General features: G+C 38.2%; 2 protein-coding genes and 1 long non-coding RNA gene across 11 annotated transcripts in view; 2 read left to right on the top strand and 1 right to left on the bottom strand.

The window, feature by feature from the left end:
• LOC145539805 (phospholipid scramblase 2-like) overlaps positions 1-5429 on the top strand; it is a 58123-nt gene extending 52694 nt beyond the window's left edge. For 4 of the 7 annotated variants that reach the window (XM_081573968.1, XM_081573969.1, XM_081573966.1 and 1 more), the window contains 2 exons: positions 310-471; positions 5020-5429. In XM_081573968.1, coding sequence (XP_081430094.1) covers positions 310-471; positions 5020-5079 — 222 coding nt within the window. In that variant the 3' untranslated portion in view covers positions 5080-5429. The remainder of the gene's footprint in view (positions 1-309; positions 472-5019) is intronic. The other 3 variants (XM_081573973.1, XM_081573970.1, XM_081573972.1) reach the window with 1 other exon arrangement.
• LOC145539811 (uncharacterized) overlaps positions 1-19247 on the bottom strand; it is a 121676-nt gene that overhangs the window by 13470 nt on the left and 88959 nt on the right. The window contains exons 4-5 of the long non-coding RNA XR_014077968.1: positions 16375-16562; positions 12711-12812 (exon numbers count right to left, since the gene is read on the bottom strand). This is a non-coding gene — a long non-coding RNA (uncharacterized LOC145539811). The remainder of the gene's footprint in view (positions 1-12710; positions 12813-16374; positions 16563-19247) is intronic.
• The window catches only part of LOC145539809 (phospholipid scramblase 1-like), a 44883-nt gene continuing 41815 nt past the window's right edge, over positions 16180-19247 (top strand). For all 3 annotated transcript variants that reach the window (XM_081573984.1, XM_081573985.1, XM_081573986.1), the window contains exon 1: positions 16180-16248. The gene's annotated coding sequence lies outside the window, so the exon portion shown is untranslated. The remainder of the gene's footprint in view (positions 16249-19247) is intronic.

Raw genomic sequence — 19247 nt, forward strand, 5'->3', positions numbered from 1 at the left:
AAAGATATATTTCATATTTGTATCATTTTTACTTAACTTTTATTTTGGATCAGTTCAACTCATTTATTAAGTCTGTCTTAATGTTAAGTTTTCAGCAAACCTACTTTCATGTAAATCCTCGAAAGCAAAGATATAATCTTTCATGCATCTATAGACATGCAAATATCTGTATGCATCTAATGGATCATAATATGCACAGTTCTATTTGGCATGTGATTTTAAGAGTATATCTGTTTCATTTTTATCCAACTTTGAAAGTAGATTAAAATTTTCTAGAATTTTTTAAGACTGTCTCCTTTTTCAATTTAGATTAAATCTCTTGATGGAGAAAATGTAGTTGGCAAGATTTCCAGGCAGTTTACTAAGATTATGAGAGAACTATTTACACAATACAGTAGCTTTGGCATCCAATTTCCTGTGGACATTGATGTGAAAATGAAAGCTGTGATACTTGGCGTGTGTTTTCTCATTGTAAGTCTGTTCTCACTAATCTTGGCTATAGATGATTTCTCTAGTATCATGCTTAAATTATTCAGTAAATTGTATATTTTAGAATGAGCTTCTTAAATTTACAGTTTTTTTTCCCCAAAAGTATTTATTTAATCCTAGCTCTTAAATTCCATTTTCACCTGATACTGTGGGTTTATAGGTGACTAGTTCTCTCTGGAATCACATGTCAACAGAAAGACCTTATATGTTAAGGAGAGGCCCTAGTCTTTGGGACTTGTATTAAAAAATCAAAATTAGTGATATAGGAATACTTTAAATATGAGCTTACATAGGATAAAACTGAGAGAAACAGTTAGGTTTCCTTTTGATTCACTATTAAATTATCTAATATAAGATATAATCTGCAATGAGTATATCCAATCAAGTCATCAGATCAAACTGCAAATTGAGAGGAAATACATGGGATAAAGCAATGAACCAGACCTTATCTTCACATTAATTCACATTAAATCACACAGGGAGATTTCAGAAACCCCAAATACCATATCATACCCCAGTTCAATTAAGTCAGAAGCTTAGCATCAGAGGCTTGTAAAACCCCTCAGATAAATTCATATCTGGTCAAAGTCAAAGACACCTGAGACAGAGCAATGATTTTTCACCCTTACCTGCACAGTAGAAATGTCAGGGTAGTTTTCACACTCCCTATGTCAAGAATGCCCACATCTAGTAAACCAAAATCTGTGGAGGTGGAAACAAGTCTTTAAGCTGATTAGGGCTCCCAGATCATTCCTGTTTCCAAACAAGATTTGAAATCATTAGATAACTATCTTAAACAGTCATTGGAGATGCAATCAGGAAAAACCAAAAGGTGAGAGGATATATAGCAAACGGGACCCTTTCCTTCAACAAATAATTGTCAAGGATGATGAAAAGAAAAATAAAATGAAAAAGGTAGAGAGACATCAACTTTACCCAGTTTGTGGAGCATGTATGGATATTGATTTGAACAAATCAATGTAAAAACACATTAACAAGGCATCTAGGGAATTTGAATACTTACTGGCTATTTGATGATGATATAAAACTAATGTTTTTTTAAGCTCTGATGATGGTAATGATACCTATGTACTATTGTTGTTCAGTCGCTAAGTCGTGTCCAACTGTTTGCAAACTCCATGCTCTGCAGCACACCAGGCTTCCCTATCCTTCACTATCTCCTGGAGTTTGCTCAACTTCATGTGCATTGAGTCAGTGATGCTATCTAGCCATCTCATCCTCTGTTGCCCTCTTCTCCTTTTGTCTTCAATCTTTCCCAGCATCAAGGTCTTTTCCAACATGTTGGCTCTTTGCATAGGTGGCCCAAGTACTGAAGCTTCAGCTTCAGAATCAGTCCTTCCAATAAATATTCAGGGTTGACTTCCTTTAGGATTGACTGGTTTGATCTCCTTGTTGTCCAAGGGACTCTCAAGAGTCTTCTCCAGCACCACAATTCAAAGGCATCAATTCTTTGGCACTCAGCATCCTTATGGTCAAACTCTCACACCCGTACACGACTACCGGATAAACCATAGCTTTGACAATATGGTCCTTTGTCAGCAAATGGATGTCTCTGCTTTTTAATATGCAGTCTACATTTGTCACAGCTTTCCCTCTAAGCAGCAGCGTCTTTTAATTTCATGGCTGCAGTCACTGTCTATAGTGATTTTGGAGCCCAAGAAAATAAAAATCTGTCACTGCTTCTACTTTTTCCCTTTCTATTTGCCATGAAGTGATGGGGCTGGATGCCATGATCTAAGTTTTTTGAATGTTAAGTTTTAAGCCAACTTTTTTACCCTCTTCTTTCACCCTCATCAAGAGGCTCTTTAGTTCCTCTTCACTTTCTGCCACTAGAATGGTATCATCTGCATATCTGAGGCTGCTGAAATTTCTCGCAGAAATCTTGATTCCACTTTGTTATTCATCCAGCCTAGCATTTCCCATGATGTACTCTGCATAGACGTTAAATAAGTATGGTGACAATATACAGCATTGTAATACTTCTTTCTCAATTTTGAACCAGTTCATTGTTCCATGTCTCGTTCAGACTGTTGCTTCTTGACTCATATACAGCTTTCTCAGGAGACAGGTAAGGTGGTTTGGTACTCCCATCTCATTAAGAATCTTCCACAGTTGTTTTGATCTAAATAATCAAAGGCTTAGCATAGTCAATAAAGCAAGAGTAGATGTTTTTCTGGAACTCCCTTGCTTTCTCTAAGATCCAATGGATGTTGGCAATTTGATCTCTTGTTCCTCTCCTCTTTGAAACCCAGCTTGTACATCTGGAAGTTCTTGGTTCATGTACTGCTGAAGCCCAGCTTGAAAGTTTTTGAACATAACCTTGCTAGCATGTGAAATGAGCACAATTGTGCAGTAGTTTGAACATATTTTTGGCATTGCCCTTCCTTGGGATTGGAATGAAAACTGAGTTTTGCCAGTCCTGTGGCCACTGCTGAGTTTTCCACATTTGCTAACATATTGAGTACAGCACTTTAACAGCATCATAATTTATGATTTTAAATAGCTCAGCTGGAATTCTATCACCTCCACTAGCTTTTCTTGCAGTAATCCTTCCTACAGCCCACTAGACTTCACACTCCAGGATGTCTGACTCTAGATGAGTGATCACGCCATCATGGTTATCCATGTCATTAAGACCTTTTCTGTATGGTTCTTCTGTATATTCTTTCCCCCTTATCTTAATCTCCTCTGCCTCTGTTAGGTCCTTACTGTTTTGGTCCTTTATCATGCCCATCCTTGCATGAAATGTTCTCTTGGTATCTCCAATAAGAGATCTCTAGTCTTTCCCATTCTGTTGTTTTCCTCTATTTCTTTGCACTGTTCATTGAAAAAGACATACTTATCTCTCCTTGCTATTCTCAGAACTCTGCATTCAGTTGGGTATATCTTTCCCTTTTTCCCTTGCCTTTCACTTTTCTTCTTTCTCAGCTATTTGTAAAGCCTCCTTAGATAACCACTTTGCCTTCTTGTATTTCTTTTTCTTTGGGATGGTTTTGATTACCGCTTCCTGTACAATGTTACAAACCTCCCTCCCTAGTTCTTCAGGCACTCTGTCTATCAGACTTAATCCCTTGAATATATTTGTCATTTCCACTGTATAATCATAAGAGCCTTGATTCAGATCACACCCAAATGGCCAAGTGGTTTTCCCTACTTTCTTCAATATAAGCCTGAATTTTGCAAGAAGGAGCTTATGATCTAAGCCAAAGCCAGCTCCAGGTCTTGTTTTTACTGACTGTGTAGAGTTTCTCCATATTTGGCTGCAAATAACATAGTCAGTCTGATTTTAGTATTGACCATCTGGTGATGTCCATGTGTAGAGTCTTCTCTTGGGTTTTTGGAAAAAGGTGCTTGCTATGACCAGGATTTTCTCGAAGAAAATACTGTTAACATTTCCCCTGCTTCATTTTGTACTCCAAGGCCAAACTTGCCTGTTATTCAGGGTATTTCTTGACTTCCTACCTTTGCATTCTAATCCCCTATGATGAAAAGGACTATTTTTTTTAATGTTACTTCTAGAAGGTACTGTAAATATTCACAGAACTTGTCAGCTTCAGCTCCTTCAGCATCAGCGGTTGGGACATAGACTTGGATTACTGTGATGTTGAATGATTTACCTTGGAAACGAACTGAGATCATTCTGTTATTTTTGAGGCTGCACCCGAGTACTGCATTTTGAACTCTGCTCTTGACCTCGAGGGGTATTCCATTTCTTCTAAGTGATTCTTGCCCACAACAGTAGATACAATGATCATCTGAATTAAAATTGCCCTTTCCCATCCATTTTAGTCACTGACTCCTAAGATGTCAATGTTACTCTTGCTATCTCCTGCTTGACCATGTCCAATTTACCTTGATTCACGGACCTAACATTCCAGGTTCCTATGCAATACTGTTCTTTACAGCATCAGTCTTAACTTTCACCACCAGACACATCCACAACTGAGTGTCGATTCTGCTTTGGTCGGGCCACTCCATTCTTCCTGGAAAATTAGTTATTGCCTTCAGCTTCCCCAGTACTGTATTAGACACCTTCTGACCTGGGGGGCTCATTTTCATATCTTTTTGCCTTGTCATACTGTCCATAAGGTTCTCCAGGCAAGAATACTGGAGTAGGTTGCTATTTCCTTCTCCAGTGGATTATGTTTTGTCAGAACTTATCACTATGACCTGTCCATCTTGGGTGGCCCTGCACGACATGACTCATAGCTTCACTTAGTTACACAAGCCCCTTTGCCATGACAAGGCTGTGATGCATGAAGGAGAAATTACCAGAAGATGAATTCAATTCTTGAAGTTATCAAAAAAATGCATAGAATTATGGGATTTTATTGCTATTAAAATGAAATGCTGCAAGTGGAGCTCATATAGCTATAGACTTGCTCCAGCTTTTTAATTTTCGTAGTTATTTTTTCTTGTTTAACAGATATATTACTGTGTTTAATCAGACATCAGAATTATCTCTGTTATGCTGTTGAAATTCATTTCTGTATTTTTGTTTTTATCTAGGATTTCATGTTTTATGAAAACAATGGCTGCATTCAACTTTTGACAGGAGGAAGATGGTAGCAGAGTAATGAAAGTATCAAAAAATTTGATGTCTATATTGATTGGGACTGTATAAAAGAAAAACTCGTTTTTTGCTTTTGAAATCATTATGCCATATGTGAAATACTCTTGATATCTGTAGTCCCAGAATGTGATTTCAGTTTGAAACTATGGTCCATTTTCTGTTCACATGCTTATAAATATTTTATACATTTTCTTTGAATGTTCACTGTGTATTTGGGAGAAATACATAGGATTGTTTACCTTTAGACATGAAACTTCTTATGAAAAACTATTTTGAATTATATTCTGATTTATTTTACATTTTTATAGCAAAAATTAATGAGACATTAAATGAATTATACTGTAAAGTTATATTTTATTAAATCTAGTTATTTCACACATAATAAGTCATGTTATTTTGCAAACACTGTATATTTGAGAACTAATATTAACATAATTTCAGTTTCCTTTACAATTATGTTCAAATAATACTCAATATAAATACCAAGGAAAGTGAAATGTGTTTGTTTTATATTCAGGGATCCACACTGCATTAAATTTTTGATAAACTAATCTGCTAATGTAAATAAAATCTTCACATTGACAAGGCAATAAATTGCCATATTTTGACAGTTTTCAGTGAACAAAGAAAAACATGATTCTGTCCCCAAAAGGACACATTTTAAAAACTCACTCTAAAATTGGGGTATTGTTATAATTTTTGAAGTAACCATTTACACATGAAATGGCTCCTATATCCTATTGTTTACAAAACATAGAAACCTTGATATTATTCTATGTATTAATATAACATACCTACTCCTTTGTAGGGCTTCCCTGGTGGCTCAGTGGTAAAGAACCTCCTGCCAATGCAGGAGATGCAAGTTTGATACTTGGATTAGGAAGATCCCCTAGAGAAGGAAGTGGCAACCCACTCCAGTATTCTTGCCTGGGAAATCCCATGGACATAGAGACTGGCAGGCTACAGTCCATGGGGTAGCGAAAGAGTTGGACATGACTTAGTGACTAAAAAACATCAGCAACTCTTTTGCAGGGTAAAAACTTCAATAGAAATCTAATATGAAGTGTACCAATAATCAAATAAGTGAAATTTTAGAATTGTTAACATGTTTTCTTATACATTTGATTTTCTAAACAATTAGTGAACAAATAATTCAGGTGGTATTCTGACCCCTGTACCTCCCATTATCTTTCAGATCACCTTAAAAGGAGCAAAAGCATATGACACTATTAGTAAAGCCAATACTAGTACTAGAAAATAGGATTTCTATCTATCAGAAAGTTAGAAGAATTTTTATAATCTGTCTTGTAGAGAAAATTGAATTGTGTGAAATGTCATGCAAAGGAAGTATGTTTAATAAGTAAGAGCTTAGCAGGTTGGGTCCCAAGATGGCAGAGGAATAGGATGGGGAGACCACTTTCTCCCCCACAAATTCATCAAAAGATCTTTTGAATGCTGAGCAACTTCCACAAAATAACTTCTGAACACTGGTGGAGGACACCTGGTACCCAGAAAGGCATTCCCTTCTCTTTGAAAGGAGGTAGGACAAAATATAGAAGACAAAAAGAGAGACAAAAGAGTTAGGGACAGAGACCCGTCCTGGGGAGGGAGTCATGAAGGAGGAGAAGTTTCTACACAGTAGGAAAACCCTCTCTCACAGGCGGGTTTGGGGGGTTTTGGAATCTCAGAGGGTAACATAACTGGGAGGAAAGGAAAAAAATCACAGAATATGCACTTAACCACAACTGCCAGCAGAGAAGTAGCCCAGATACTCACGTCCACCACCAGTGAGTGGGGGCTGGGCAGAGAGGTGCGGGCTGCATAATCGTTGCTTAGGGTAAGGACCAGGGCTGAATGCCCTGAGGACAATCTGAGGGAGCTAACATGAGATAGCAACCAAAACTGTGGGATTGCCAGAGAGGAAACAAAAGAGAACTTTCCCATGAAAGGCTCTAATGTCCAGCCTGGCCTGCTCAAAGAACAAAGGATTAAGCGAATACCAAACGAGAGCTAGCCAGCTGAGTACAGGCCACCCTCGCCCCTGCCTTCAGAGGCAGAGAGGCAGGTGTGTGACAGCCAGAGCTGGAAGGCAAGGGGCTGCTGCAATCTCGGCCTCAGAGACCGCGTCCTCCACCAAACTGTGAGCAGGCTCCCCATTGCTAAACATGTTTTCCTAGGATCCTGGATTGTTGACATCCACCAGGAGGGTCACAGCCTGAGATCAGCTCCCCAGAGAAGACACATGGCACACCTGAGATGGTGCTCTCATGATGCACCGGGGAAACTGAGCGGCCAGGACCGGGGAGGTGATTAAGACACACGGCCCACCTGCAAGTGTGCTTCCCAAGCACCTGGTCACCTGAGCTCCTTGAACCTGGGAAGGGCAAAAAATGCACACCCAACTGAGTCCGTGCCCTTGTGCAGTGCCCAAGAACCTGAGCTGCTTAGACCTGGGAAGTGTGTGAAATGCAGGGTCTGCTTTGGACAGTGCCTTTGCAGAGCAACCTGGAGCCTGACCAGTGCAGACACAGGAAACACATGCTGCCTTGATCTATGGCAAAGCTGGTGTGGTCCATACACTGCAAGCACTCCCAACACACACCAGCAATATTTGTTTGCAGTGTTCCTCCCTCCCCACAACACAACTGAACAAGTGAGTCTAAATAAGTGAACACCTTTGTTCCCTTGTGTCAGGGTGGAAATTAGACACTGAAGAGACTTGCAAACAGAGGAAGCCAAAATAAAGAGGGGACTGCTCTGGAAGTGACAGATGCAACAGATTAAAACCCTGTATTTAACATTGACAAAGCACTGGAGGGGGGCTATAGACCTTGAGAACAAGTACATGCTGAAACAAGGAACTATCTGAAACTGAACTGACCTCACACTGCCCACAACAGCTCCAAAGAAATTCCTAGATATATTTTTACTATTATCACTTAAAACAATTAAGTTCTTTATTACTCCTTTAATTTTCATTTTTATAACCTACTATTACCTTGCAAAAATAAGATCCTATTTTTAAAGCAAATTTCATACATATATGTATTAATTTTTGTGATTGATTTTGTTTTGTATTTTCTATATTGTATTTTTGAGAGTCTAACCTCTATTCTAGATTTTTAATTTTTGCTTTTTGCTATTTGTTATCAATTTTGTACCTTTAAGAATCTAATCTTCAGTATCCATTTTCACTTAGGGATGTGATTACTGGCTTGGTTGCCACCAAAAAAGGAAACTACAGGCCAATATCACTGATGAACATAGATGCAAAAATCCTCAACAAAATTCTAGCAAACGGAGTCCAACAACATATTAAAAAGGTCATGACCAAGTGGGCTTTATCCCAGAGATGCAAGGATTCTTCAATATCTGCAAATCAATCAATGTGAAATGCCACATTGACAAATTGAAAGATAAAAACCATATGATTATCTCAATAGATGCAGAGAAAGACTTTGACAAAATTCAACACCCATTTATGATAAAAACTCTCCAGAAAGCAGGCATAGAAGGGACATATCCCAACAAAATAAAATCCACATATGATAAACCCACAGCAAACATTATCCTCAATGGTGAAATATTGAAAGCATTTCCCCTAAAGTCAGGAATAAGGCAAAGGTGCCCACTTTCACCACTACTATTCAACATAGTTTTGGAAGTTATAACCACAGCAATCAGAGAAGAAAAAGAACTAAAAGGAATCCAGATTGGAAAAGAAGAAGTAAAACTCTCCCTGTTTGCAGATGACATGATCCCCTAAAGACACCACCAGAAAATTACTAGAGCTAATCAATGAATATAGTAAAGTTCCAGCATATAAAATTAATGCATAGAAATCCCTTGCATTCCTATACACTAACAATGAGAAAACAGAAAGGGAAAATAAGGAAAATATCTCATTCACCATTGTGATGAAAAGAATAAAATACTTAGGAATAAATTTACCTAAAGAAGCAAAAGATCTATATATATATAAAAAACTATAAAACACTGATGAAAGAAATCAAAGATGACACAAATAGATGGAGAAATATACCATGTTCATGGATCGGAAGAATCAATATAGTGAAAATGAGTATACTACCCAAAGCAATCTATAGATTCAATGCAATCCCTATCAAGCTACCAATGGTATTTTTCAGAGAACTAGAACAAATAATTTCACAATTTGTATGGAATTACAAAAAACCTCAAATAGCAAAGCAATCTTGAGAAAGAAGGATGGAACTGGAGGGATCAACTTGCCTGACTTCAGGCTCTACTACAAAGCTACAGTCATTATGACAGTATGGTACTGGCACAAAGACAGAAATATAGATCAATGGAACAAAATAGAAACCCCAGAGATAAATCCACGGACCTATGGACACCTTATCTATGACAAAGGAGGCAAAAATATACAATGGAGAAAAGACAATCTCTTTAACAAGTGGTGCTGGGGAAAGTGGTCAACCACCTATAAAAGAATTAAATTAGAACACTTTCTAACACCATAAACAAAAATAAACTCAAAATGGATTAAAGATCTAAACTAAAGATTAAAGACCAGACAGAAACTATAAAACTCCTAGAGGAAAACACAGGCAAAACACTCTCTGACATAAATCACAGCAGGATCCTCTATGACCCACCTCCCAGAGTAATGGAAATAAAAGCAAAAATAAACAAATGGGATCTAATTAAACTTAAAAGCTTTTGCACAATGAAGCAAACTATAAGCAAGGTGAAAAGAAAGTCTTCAGGATGGGAGAAGATAATAGCAAACAAAGCAACTGAGAAAGAATCTCAAAAATATACAAGCAGCTCATGCAGCTCAATACCAGAAAAATAAACGACCCAGTCAAAAAATGGACCAAAGAACTAAACAGACATTTCTCTAAAGAAGACATACATATGGCTAACATACACATGAAAAGATGCTCAACACCACTCATTATCAGAGAAAGGCAAATCACAGCTAAAATGAGGTACTGTCTCATGCCGGTCAGAATGACTGCTATCAAAATGTCTACAAACAATAAATGCTGGAGCGGGTGTGGAGAAAAGGCAACCCTCTTACACTGTTGGTGGGAATGCAAACTAGTACAGCCACTATGGAGAACAGTGTGTGGAGATTCCTTAAAAAACTGGAAATAAAACTGCCATATGACCCAGCAATCCCACTGCTGGGCATACACACTGAGGAAACCAGAATTGAAAGAGACACGTGTACCCCAGTGTTCATCGCAGCACTGTTTATAATAGCCAGGACATGGAAGCAACCTAGATGTCCATCAGCAGATGAATAGATAAAGTTTTGGTATATATACATATTTGAATATTACTTAGCTATCAAAAAGAACACAATTGAGTCAGTTTTAATGAGGTGGATGAAACTGGAGCCTATTATACAGAGTGAAGTAAGTCAGAAAGAGAAACACCAATACAGTATATTAACGTATAATATGGAATTTACAAAGATGGTAATGATGACCCTATATGCGAGACAGCAAAAGAGACACAGATATAAAGAACAGACTTTTGGACTCTGTGGGAGAAGGTGAGGGTGGGATGATTTGAGAGAAAAGCATTAAAACATGTATATTACCATATGTAAAATAGATGACCAGTCCAAGTTCAATGCATGAAACAGGGCATTCAAAGCCGGTGCACTGGGACAACCTAGAAGGATAAGATGGCGAGGGAAGTGGGAGGGAGGTTCAGGATGGGAGGACATATGTACACCTGTGGCTGATTCATGTCAATGCATGGCAAAAACCACCACAATACTGTAATTAGCCTCCAATTAAAATTAACTAATTAATTTAAAAAATAAATAAATAAGAGCTTAGGGGAGAGACTTCCTTTCATCCACTGCAGAACTGAACACCACTAGGTCCTAATGTTGAGAACATTGGTATGGTAGAGGAGCTGCAGGAAAAGTCATGTCCAGACCACCTTTCATTAGCCTAAATAATTCACCAAATGCCAGATTCCTATGATGAAGTGTAACTGAGGCACTCACATTCAGTTTTTATTTAGTACAGACAGTGTGCCAGGTACAATGAGGTACAGCTGGATCCTAGTGGTATCAGTTATGCTAGTTAGAGAAAGAGGGCTTTCCAAGCTGTCAGGTACCACAGTCAACCCAAAAAGAGGTCAGAGGTACAGATGTTATCTCTGTATAGCTACATCTTGCTTTCATTTTCTCTCTCCCCTTCCTCCCATATTCTTCCTTCCTTTCCTTTACATAGGACCCAGGATCTCTGGTTATGTAAAGTAAAACTGCAGTTAATCTGAAAGATTCCTCTGTCTTCAACTGTGCAAGAAAGATTTAAGCAGAAATCCACACACCATCTACAGGACTCAGTTAAGTTCAAATACTAGACAAATACCTTCTCATTAAATATTTACAAAAAGAAAAATGACCAAATATGAAAGATTATAAATTTAAATCAGAAAAATACCAGAAATTACAATAAATATCTAATTTGTAATCCCTGATTTTTGAGGGAATGCTGCATACGTATTTATTTCTGGAACAGGCAATACAGAAATGAGAACATTCTGATGTAGCAAAAGTATGATGGAAGAAAGATACCACAATAAAAAGACGGATTTTAGACCTTCTCCAGCAAGTCTAACAAAGTGTAGACAGAAAAGGTTATTTTTGAGGAATGGATATATCAACTTTGGGCTTCCTAGGTAGCTCAGCTGACAAAGAATCTGCCTGCAATGCAGGAGACCCCAGTTTGATTCCTGGGTTGGGAAGATGCCCTGGAGAAAGAATAGGCTACCCACTCTTCTATTCTTGGGTTTCCCTGGTGGCTCAGGTGATAAAGAATCCACTTGCAATGTGAGAGACTTGGGTTTGATCCCTGGGTTGGAAAGATCCCCTGGAGGAGGGCATGGCAACCCACTCCAGTATTCTTGCCTGGAGAATCCCCATGGACAGAAGAGCCTGGAGGGCTACATACAGTCCATGGTGTCACGAAGAGTTGGACACGACTGACCAGCTAAGCATATCACATTACATATCAACTTCAATTTATGTACAACCAGAATTCCGGAAGGAGAAATAAGATAGAACAAAAAGAATAATTTTTTTAATTTATTTTTTTATTGAAGGATAATTGCTTTACAAAATTTTGTTGTTTTCTGTCACACTGCAACATAAATCAGCCATAGGTATACATATATCCCCTCCCTTTTGAACCTCCCTCCCATCTCCCACTCCATTCCACCCTTCTAGATTGATACAGAGCCCCTAAGAATAATTTTTATAAGTAAGAAAGCTTATCTGCAATCAGGACTGATGTACTCTTCCAGTCGAATGAATTTATCATATATCAGAAAAATTCATGGAAATACCTATTTATGATTATTTATTAACAAAACAGTTATTATATGTCTACAGTAGGGCAGACATTGTCAGACCTTAGTAGAATGGTTTCTGTGGCTTAAAATTCATGACCTTCCCACAGTCTAATTATTTTTTTTACTTCATCAATAAGATTCAATCAATTCAGCACTGTTTAATCACAAATATTTAAAAGATCAAAAGGATATGAAACAAAAAGAAATCCTAGAAAGGTATTATGTGCCCCCATTTCCCAAGCCTGCCTTTGAATAGAGACCTTACCACTTCAGAGGTTCTGTCCCTCAGGATGATGTGACTTAGAGATATGTGGTTACGGACTCATTCAGAACATTGACTCATTTAGAACTGGCTGTCCTTCTCACCCTGAAAAGAACAAAAGAAAAGCATCACATCTCAGGTCATCATGCTGCCCACCAAGTCCTAGCTCTTTGCTTCTAAGTATCATTCTCTACCCAAACTGCGCTATTCGAGAAATGAGCTGAAATGAGAAATGAGCTCTTTGATCCTTGAGCTGAAGCAGGGAAAACTAAAAGATGAGCTTCAAGCAACTTATGGACTATCAAGGAAGTTCTCAAAGAATGAAGATGGAGTATCAAATGAATAAATTTGAAAGGGCTCCAACCAGCAAAATTAAGGACAATTTGGGCATCAAAATATTTTATTAGATTATTACCATTTAATAAAGTAGGACACCATCTGTCCTTACAGATATAATAAATGTAAAAATGAGAACTTTAATGAGAACACAGATATAGTTTTGAATTAGTTTCTCATGAAACCTTTTCAATTTTTAAGGGGAAAATATTAACTTTTCCAGCACAGCCTAGCAGCCCCCACTATGATCATGTAAACAAAGTGATCGTCGTCAATAAGAGAACAAAGTAAATTGATAGGATTCAGTAAGATAGAGCATCAGGAGTTGTGATATGTAGTTTAGCATAGCACACAGTGAAGTAATATTTCCAAGTTTTATTGAAATATAATTTATATATAACATTGTATTAGTTTAGATGTGCACCATGATTTATGTTCATATTGCAAAATGATACCACAGCAAATTTAGTTAACATTCGTCCCCTCACATTAAACTTTTTTTCCTTGTGATGAGAATTTTAGGATTTCCTCTCTTAGCAACTTTCAAAATACATGACACAGTATTGTCAACTATAATCACCATGCTGTACATCACATCTCTAGGACTAATTTATCTTATAACTGAAAGTTTGTACCTTTTCACAACCTTTACTCATTTTGCCAACCGCTCAACTCCTCTCCACTGACAACTATCCACTATATTCTGTGTCTATGAGTTTTTTAATAGGTTCCACATATAGGTGAAATCATACAATATTTGTCTTTATCTGTTATATATAATTTAGCATAGTTCCATCAATGTCCATCCAGGTTGTTTCAAATAGCAGGACTTCCTTTTATGATTGAATAATATTCCATTGTATACACATGCCACAGTTTTTTATCCATTCTTCTGTGGATGGACACTTAGGCTGTTTTTATATCCTGGCTAATGTAAATAATGCTGCAATGAACATATGAGTGCACCTATATTTCTGAGATTATGATTTCCTTTTCTTTAGTTAAAAACCCAGAGGTGGAATTGCTGAATTATATGATAGTGCTAATTTTTTGAGGACTCCCCATACTGTTTTCCATAGTAGCTGCACCAATTTATTTTTCTACCAAAAGTACAGAGAAGTTCTCTTTTCTCTACATTCTTGACAGCCCTTGTTATTTCCTCATTGTTATTACCTCATTGTGGTTTTGCTGTGCATTTTGCTATTGAGGAATGATATTGAGCAACTGTTGCCCATTTGTATGTCTTCTTTGGAAAAACATTTATTCATATCCTCTGCCCATTTTTTCATCAGATTCTTCTTCTTTTGCTTTTGAACTATATGAGTTATTTAATATTTTATATATTAACCACTAAGAAAATATATGATTGGCAAACATTTTGTCTCTTTCTGAAGGCTTCTTTTTGATTTTTTCATTTTATTGAGTTTCTTTTGCTCTGCAAGAGCATTTTAGTTGATGTAGTCCCATTTGTTGGTTTTTGCTTTTGTTGCCTTTGTGCTTTTGCCGTAAAATCTAAAAAATCATTGCCAAGACCAATGTCAAGGATATTATCCCTATCTTTTCTTCTAGGAGTTCCTTGTTTTCAGGTCTTACATTCAAGTCTTTAATTCATTTTGAATTGATTTTTGTGTATGAGGCAAAACCACATAGAATATTGAGTTTATTTTTTCCTAGGACAGGAAAGGTTCTTCTGCACTCCTATCCTTGCACCCTCCTACATACTACTTTTGGACTCAAACTGCAACATCTTCTCTTCCTGAGTCTCCAGGCTGTTGGTCTAACCTGCAGATTTTGGACTTGCTGGTTTCCACAATCATGTGAGCCAACTCTTAAAAATCTCCCTCTCCCTTTCACCCTGTACTCTCCTTCATTCTGTTTCTCTGTTGTTTAGTCACTAAATTGTGTCCAACTCTTTTGCAACCTCATGGATGGTAGCCTGCCAGGCTCCTCTGTCAATGGGATTTCCCAAACAAGAATACTGGAGTGAGTTGCCATTTCCTTCTCAGATCTTATCCACCCAGGGATCGGAGCTGTGTCTCTTGCATTGTAGGCAGATTCTTTACCACTGAGCCACCAGGCAAGCCCTCTGTTTCTCTGGAGAACCCTTAATACTTTCCCTGTAATCAATCTTGCAGTGAGTATTTTCGTCAACTAGTATTTTTAGTAAGGAATCTCATATTGTTTTAATTTGCATTTCTAAGATTTCTAGTGTAGTTGAGCTTAGCTTCATTTGTTTGTTGGATGTCCACATTTCCTCTAATATAAATCACCCTTTTTACATATTTAAATCTTTTTTTTCCTATTGACTTGCTTATCTTTATCTTACTGATTTGAAGAAGTTCTTTTTTTAGGTTACCAATTTTTCAAAACTTGAAGTATACTAGATTTTCAGTGAGACATAGTATCTCCGTATTTCCTTTAATTACTCATTCATGTCAGTTTTCTGAAACCTCTCATGCAGGTTACTGAGACCAAGAGAGTACAGTCCTGCAATGCTCATTTGATCTTTCTGGGTCCAGAAAAAGGAAAGATTTTCAATGTTTTAATCTGGCTGAGGGCTCATGAGCTGCTGTTGGCCTGTACTCTTTAGACTTTCTCATTTTCCCCAGGCAGAAGTTAGGCATCCAAGCAGCACAGTTCCTTTTGGACTAGCGGCATCTTTTACTAAGTGACAGCCTTTATCATGGTCTTTTCCCAATGTAGTGGTCAGTGGGACTTGTCTATCTCTCCTAAACAGAGTGTGAAGTGCTAAACTCTGGGGAACATCCCCCTGCACAAGGTGAAAAAAGGGGGAATCAATACAACAGAAGACTACATACATACTCTGATACCATTTTACCAATTGTCATGTAATTTTTAAAATTCTATGATCGTTGTTCAATATAGAGTTCTAGGGTCTTTAGCTACCAATAAGCCCCTGAGGAAGTGGCCCCAGCTTGGTCAGTTATTCAAATAAAGTGTGGGTGGCACTGGGCACCCCCCTTTGTTCCTATGCTGCCACCCCAGAACTGCAGGAGAATCACAACTTTATATCCTAGTACACATGTGAGTATTCACAGAACTAATTAACTTCAAAGTTCTGAATGGAATCTTTATTGTTATGGCTGTTTGGTTGTCCCATCTCAGACTCTTCCTCACAGCAGCTCTGGAAAACTGTGAATGTGAGCCAGATAGAGGATCAGGCCTCCTCAAACTCACCTCTCAGGTAGTTATTTCACATGAAATATCTAGAGACTAATGTCTTCTAACTGTTGGCACCATAACTGATGTCTACCCTATCTTTATGTCTGTGGTCCTATTCATGACCTATCTGTTAAAGATGATAACTCACCTTAGGAAACTGTAGTCTTCAGGCAAAAGAGTCTCTAACTTGGCTGATGTTTCATTGCCGATGTTCTGATATAAGTGAAAATCTTGCATCCTTTCTGGAGATGATACCCAGTTTCCTGGGTTTTGGACAAGTCTCTGAGATTCCCACTCAGGTGTTCAGTATCAAAAGTTGGAAGCCGAGATTTATATCTGGAGAACAGGAAAACAAATATTATAGCTCATGAGTAACCAATCTCCAATCTCATCTGACTTCTGAATTCTAATCAGCCATCTGTATAAAATGTATCTGCCCCTACCTGAGCCTCTTCTTCCTGCCCCAGTTCATTTACTCCATCCACACCCTCTGCCCCTATTTCAGGAGTCATTTCAATTAATCCTGCTGTTCCTCTTCTTCAGAAGAGTATGTTAGCTCTAGCTTCCCTATTTATAATTCTCAGTGCCAACAAAGCATCTTTGAGGCTCATATTTTTGATCTGTAAAACTGGGATGAGAGGAGAATGGCATTACTGAAGTGGCAAAATCAGTTTTCTACCATATTCCACACAAAGAAGACTGATTTTGATAGTCACCCAATGGCACCCCACTCCAGTACTCTTGCCTGGAGAATCCCATGGACGGAGGAACCTGGTAGGCTGCAGTCCCTGGGGTTGCGAAGAGTCAGACACAACTGAGTGACTTCACTTTCACTTTTCACTTTCATGCATTGGAGAAGGAAATGGCAACCCACTCCAGTGTTCTTGCTTGGAGAATCCCAGGGACGGCGGAGCCTGGTGGGCTGCCGTCTATGGGGTCGCACAGAGTCAGACACGACTGAAGCAACTTAGCAGTTAGCACCAGCACATGAATGAGAATACCTTGCGTCCAGCAGTTAAGCAGAGATATTCTAACACACCATTGGAGCAAAAGATATCAGAGATTGGGCACACTGAAGAGGGTAAGAGGAAGGATTTACTTTACCCACATCACCTGTTCCCAAGGTGGCAAAGCTCAATACCAAGGGAGCCATTCTTGTCTATGATTTTCCACACCAAGCAAGGTCTGTCATGAGTGAGTACCTAGACTTCCCAGATGTGCAGGAAGCTGCCAGAGAGAGCAACCTATTCAGAATACTGAGGTGTGTAGAACACTGAGGGCGCAGCTAGGTGAACTGTACTAGGGCTCTAGGAGGACAAACAAGGACATGGATCCTACTAACTTCATCACAGATTCTATCAGAAAGCCCACCCACTATCCCCTGGGGACACCTCACCTAAAAATCCCACTCATCTGGCGCACAGGTACCCCCAATACTTCATGTGCCTCACCTACTCATATCCCTACCCTGTGGCCAGCTACTGTGCATGCCCCCATTTGCAGATGGCTAGTGAGTAGGCAGAGAAAGGAAGCCTGACAATGCAATATTTGAGAAAAGAAATCACACAAACTCTGGCATTCAGCACCATCCTAGGGAAAGCGAACAAGAGGCTGTTGGTACCGGATTGGCTTTGCAGGATAAAGAGAAGGCATAAAATCTTAAGAATTAACCCCCGCTCCCCCCACAGAACAAGAAGTGTGGAGCAGGCATATTTGTAAAAAGGTTTGACCAAGCCTCAGAATCCCTAATAGGGCTGTCAAAAATATTTCTCTCCAGAAAAAGATCAGTAAAGACTGAAGGAGTTGACTGATGCTTCAGGTACAAAGAGCAATGTAAAACTTCAAGGAACACGAAAATCAAGGAAATATGAAATCACCAAAAGAATGCAGTAATTTTGTAGTAACCAAATCCTCCAAAATGGAGGTCTATGATTCGCCCAATAAAGATTCAAAACAGTTCCTTTAAAGAAGCTCAGTGAAACACACAAAAAACCAAAAGACAATTTAATGATATTAGCAAAACAGTACATGAACAAAAGGAGTTTATCAGAGAAAAATCACAAAAAGAACCAAACAAAAAACAGAGCTGAACTTCCAGGTATATATTTGAAGGAAATGAAATCATTATGTCAGAGAGATATGGCCTTCCATGCAGGCTTAGTCGAGTCTGACTACTTGCGACACTTTGGACTGTAGCCCTCTGGTCTCCTCTGTCCGTGGGCTTTCCCAGGCAAGAATACCAGAGCGGGCTGCCATTTCCTTCTCTGGTGGATCTTTATGATTCCGGGATGGAACTCCTGTCTCCTGTGTATCTTGCATTGCAGGCAGATTCTTTACCCACTGAGCCATCAGGGAAGCCCTATCAAAGAGATATCTACACTTTATTTTCTTCCTTTTTTAAAAATTATTTATTGAAACATAATTAACATGTAACATTGTGTATGTTTGAAGTATATAATGTATTGGTTTGATATGTATATGTTTCAATATGATTACTATAGTAGCATTAGTTAGTACCTCTATTATGTCATAGTTATAATTTCTTTCTTGTTTTGAAAATAATTGATTTACTCTCAGCAATTTTGAACGTTTATATAGTGTTTACTGTAATCACTATATATTGTGCATTAGTCTCCAGAACTTATTTATCTACTAGTTGTAAGTTTGTATCCATAAACAACATCTCCCCAATTCCCCAACCCCTTAGCCCTTGGTAGGTAACCGCCATTCTACTCTCTGGTTTTTCACGTTTGATTTTTTTTAGATTTCACATATAAGTGATACCGTATAGTTCTTTTCTTTCTCTGTCTGAATTATCTTTCTTAGCATAATGGCCTCAAGAAACATCCATGTTTTTAAAGACTTAAATATAAGGCCAGAAACTATAAAGTTCTTAGAGGAAAACATAGGCAGTACACTCCCTGACATAAATCACAGCAAGATCCCCTAAGACCCACCTCCTAGAATAATGAAAATAAAAAGAAAAATAAACAAATGGGACCTAATTAAACTTAAAAGCTT

The sequence above is a fragment of the Giraffa tippelskirchi genome, chromosome 2, assembly GCF_054371585.1.
Source record: "Giraffa tippelskirchi isolate mGirTip1 chromosome 2, T2T-mGirTip1v1.2.pri, whole genome shotgun sequence".
Classification (NCBI taxonomy): domain Eukaryota; kingdom Metazoa; phylum Chordata; class Mammalia; order Artiodactyla; family Giraffidae; genus Giraffa; species Giraffa tippelskirchi.